This window comes from Gavialis gangeticus, unplaced genomic scaffold, assembly GCF_001723915.1.
Source record: "Gavialis gangeticus isolate Ggan-Ray unplaced genomic scaffold, GavGan_comp1, whole genome shotgun sequence".
NCBI lineage: Eukaryota > Metazoa > Chordata > Crocodylia > Gavialidae > Gavialis > Gavialis gangeticus.
In genome coordinates, this window is record NW_017728992.1 from 71,075,078 (window position 1) to 71,078,622 (window position 3,545).

Here is a 3,545-nt window from a genome sequence, read left to right on the forward strand (position 1 = left end):
TTGGGACAAGGTGAACAGCCAGCAGTAATGAAAAAACAGGTTAGGGACTATTTAGAAAAGCTGGACATGTATGCATTCACAGGGCTGGATGGAGTGCATCAAGGGTGCTGAGGGAGTTGTCTGATGTGTTTGCAGAGCCACTGGCCATTATCTTTAAAAAATTGTGGCAATTGGGAGGTCCTGGATGATTGGAAAAGGGCAAATATAGTGTCCAAGTTTAACAAAGGGAAGAAGGTGGATTCAGGGAACTACAGACCAGTCATCCTCACTTCAGTCTCTGGAAAAATCATGGAGCAGGTCCTCAGGGAATCCATTTCTAAACACTTGGAGGAGAAGAAGGTGATTAGGACCAGTCAGCATGGGTTCCCCAAGGGCAAGTCATACCTGACCAACCTGATTGCCTTCTGTGGTGAGATAACTGACTCTGTGGATGTGGGGAAAGCAGTAGACATAATATACTTTGACTTTAGCAAGGCTTTTGATATCATCTCCCACAGCATTCTTGCAAGCAAGCTAAGGAAGTATGTGTTGGATGAATGGATTGCAAGGTTGACAGAAAACTGGCTGGATTGTTGGGCTCAATGGGTAGTTATCAGTGACTCAGTGTCTAGCTGGCAGCCAGTATCAAGTGGTGGAGTGCCCCAGGGGTTGGTTCTGGGGCCAGTTTTGTTCAATATCTTCGTTAACTATTTGGAAGATGAGATGGATTGCACCCTCAGCAAGTTCACAGATGATACCAAGCTGAGGGGTGTAGTACATACACTGGAGGATAGGGGTAGGATTCAGAGTGACCTAGACAAATTGGAGGATTGGACCAAAAGAAATCTCATGAGGTTCAACAAAGATAAGTGCAAAGTCCTGTACTTAGGATGGAAGAATCCCATGCACTGCTACAGCCTGTGGACTGACGGGCTAAACAGCAGCTCTGCAGAAAAGGACCTGGGGGTTACAGTGGACAATTAGCTGGATATGAGTCAGCAGTGTGCCCTTGTTGCCAAAAAAGCTAACAGCATACTGGGGTGCATTAGTAGGAGCACTACCAGCAGATTCAGGGAAGTAATTATTCCAGTCTATTCAGCACTGGTGAGGCCACATGTGGAGTACTGTGTCCAGTTTTGGGCCCCCCTGTAGAAAGGATGTGGACAAGTTGGAGAAAGTCCTGTGGAGAGCAGCGGAAGTGGTTAGGGGGCTGGGATATATGATTTCTGACGAGAGGCTGAGAGAACTACTTATTTAGTCTGGAGAAGAGAAGACTGGGGAGGATTTGACAGCAGCCTTCAAGTACCTGAAGTGTGGTTCCAAGAAGATGGAGCTAAACTGTTCTCAGTGGTGAGAGATGTCAGAACAAGGAGCAATGGTCTCCAGTTGCAGCAAGGGAGGTTTAAATTGGATATTAGGACATTTTTTCTCACTAAGAGGGTGGTGAAGCACTGGAACAGGTTACCTAGAGAGGTGGGAGAATCCCCATCCTTGGAGGCTTTTAAGGTTTGACAAAGCCCTGGCTGGATGGTCCTGCCTTTGAGAAGGGGGTTAGACTAGATGACCTCCTGAGATCCCTTCCAATTGTCTATACTTCTAAGGCAGCAGCCCTCTCTGCTGATTCTTATCCATGGAGCTCTGGTAGCCTGTCCCTTTTGCATTCCTCTGTTTGCCAGTCCTAGGCCCCTAAAAAATCATGGATCAAGCTCCCACAATAATGAGATTTTTTTAGAAATGACCCCAGCTTTATTTTTGCCCATTCCGGGGTGCTGCTTTCACACAATCTCGAGCTTTTCTTCACAGCTATGGAGGGCTGGAGACATCCTTTTCATTAAAGAAGTGTCACGTAATCATGACTCTAAGAACTGCAGTTTTAAGTGTATCATCTCACAACTGGTCCCACAACCAGCTGCACCTACCTACCCATCCTTCCCACTGCAGCAGAGGGTTTAGAGGGCTGTAAACATCTGATCCCAAATAGGAGAGAGGTGATCAGGGGCACAGCAAGAGGGCGTACCACCATGGGCCATACCATTGAGGAGTATGGTGACATTATGAAGGCAGGTGCACAGAGCCTTTCACAGTGTCCTACAGTGACCCATGGCTCCTGTCTACTCCCTGTAACCAGTCTGTCTCTGTCTTTTCAGGTCAGTGGATTTCCTGATGGACTCCAGCCTTCGCAAACTGTACAGCACTGAAGAAACTCCCCCTTCCTCATGATGCACCCTCCCCCGTCCTACCTGCTGAAGCAGGGCCAGCCTACCTTGACAGCACTGTGCCTCCTTACTTGTTCAACTGTATTGAAGTCCAGATGAACCAACCTACTGTGACAGCGTGGCAGGGCAGGAGTGGGGTTGGAACAGCCCTTCCACTGCTCAGGCTCACCTCTGTTTGAAACGGCATTAGCACCAGGCCTGAGTTCCTAGGAGCTGGTGCATCTAACTTGGACAGCATGGGAGTTGAGAGCTGATTCTTAGTCCTTGGTGGCCTTGTTTTAGGTATGGCACAGGGAAGAATTTCAATCTATACCAAAACAATGGTGCCATGGGGTTGCAGGTCAGCCCAGGGTGGTAGATTTTCCTGTAAGTGATAGAAAGCCTTGGACTTGCACCACTGAGAAATCTGTTTACTGTGATGCCTTTCCTGAGGGTTAGCTGCATTAAACCCATGCTGTATTATAAGCCATTTTATTCTACTTGAGTCCAGTGTGATCGATCAGGTGATCTGCTGTAAGGCACAGCCCTTCACTGTTTCTTCCAGGTGTTCACAATAAATCATGTTTTAAATCTGAGCATGCTCCATTTTTATGCAACGTAAAAGAACATGTAACTAATGCTTGCAGTGCATTCCTGCATCCTGTAGTGCACTCTAGCCAAGGGCAAAAACAAGCCAGTTAAAGTGTTTGCTGTTTTCTCCCTCATAGTAAAGCAAGGCAGGGCCTCTCACCTTCCAGGCTAAGGAATTTGGGAGCCAAATACAAAGTGCAGACCATAACAAGCCAGGACTGGAGCACTGAAGTGGTGAAGCCATAGGACACCAACTTTAACCTTAGTAGCTTGGCCCTTATCCCAAGTCCAGCTCATAAGCAGGGATCCTAGTTTTCCCTGATAAATCACAAATTCTCTGATAAAACCCCCAAAATCCATGATTAAAATTAAACAACATTATATATATATGTATCAATTGAACATAATATTTTATTGATATACAGGCGACCCTCACCATTCACAGGGGATAAGTTCTCATATCCCCTACGATTGGCAAAATCTGTGAATCAGGCACTGCATTCATGAAAGCAGTGTCCCTGGCGAGTAGGGTGGGGCACAGCTCTGGGGTTGACAGTGGGAGTGCGGCGGCAGCAGCAGGAGCCCAGTGGCAGCAAGCATGGAGCTCCTGAGGAGATCCTGTAAGTGTATAAAGTGCATTTAAAATGCGGGTTTGGCATTCGCACATATTTGAAACTACAAATGCCGAACCTGCAAATAGCGAGGGTTTCCTGTATTTACAATTTTAAAGCAATTTGGAAGCCTACTGCTGCCTCATAGTTTCTAGGGTCGGAAAGGACC

General features: G+C 46.9%; 1 protein-coding gene across 1 annotated transcript in view; it reads left to right on the forward strand.

The window, feature by feature from the left end:
• Positions 1-2,770, forward strand: part of MTFP1 (mitochondrial fission process 1) — a gene marked incomplete at its 5' end in the record, with an annotated part of 25,674 nt that extends 22,904 nt beyond the window's left edge. Inside the window, one exon of the mRNA XM_019518739.1 lies at positions 2,127-2,770. Coding sequence (XP_019374284.1) covers positions 2,127-2,199 — 73 coding nt within the window. The remainder of the gene's footprint in view (positions 1-2,126) is intronic.
• Between the last annotated feature and the right edge of the window lie 775 nt (positions 2,771-3,545).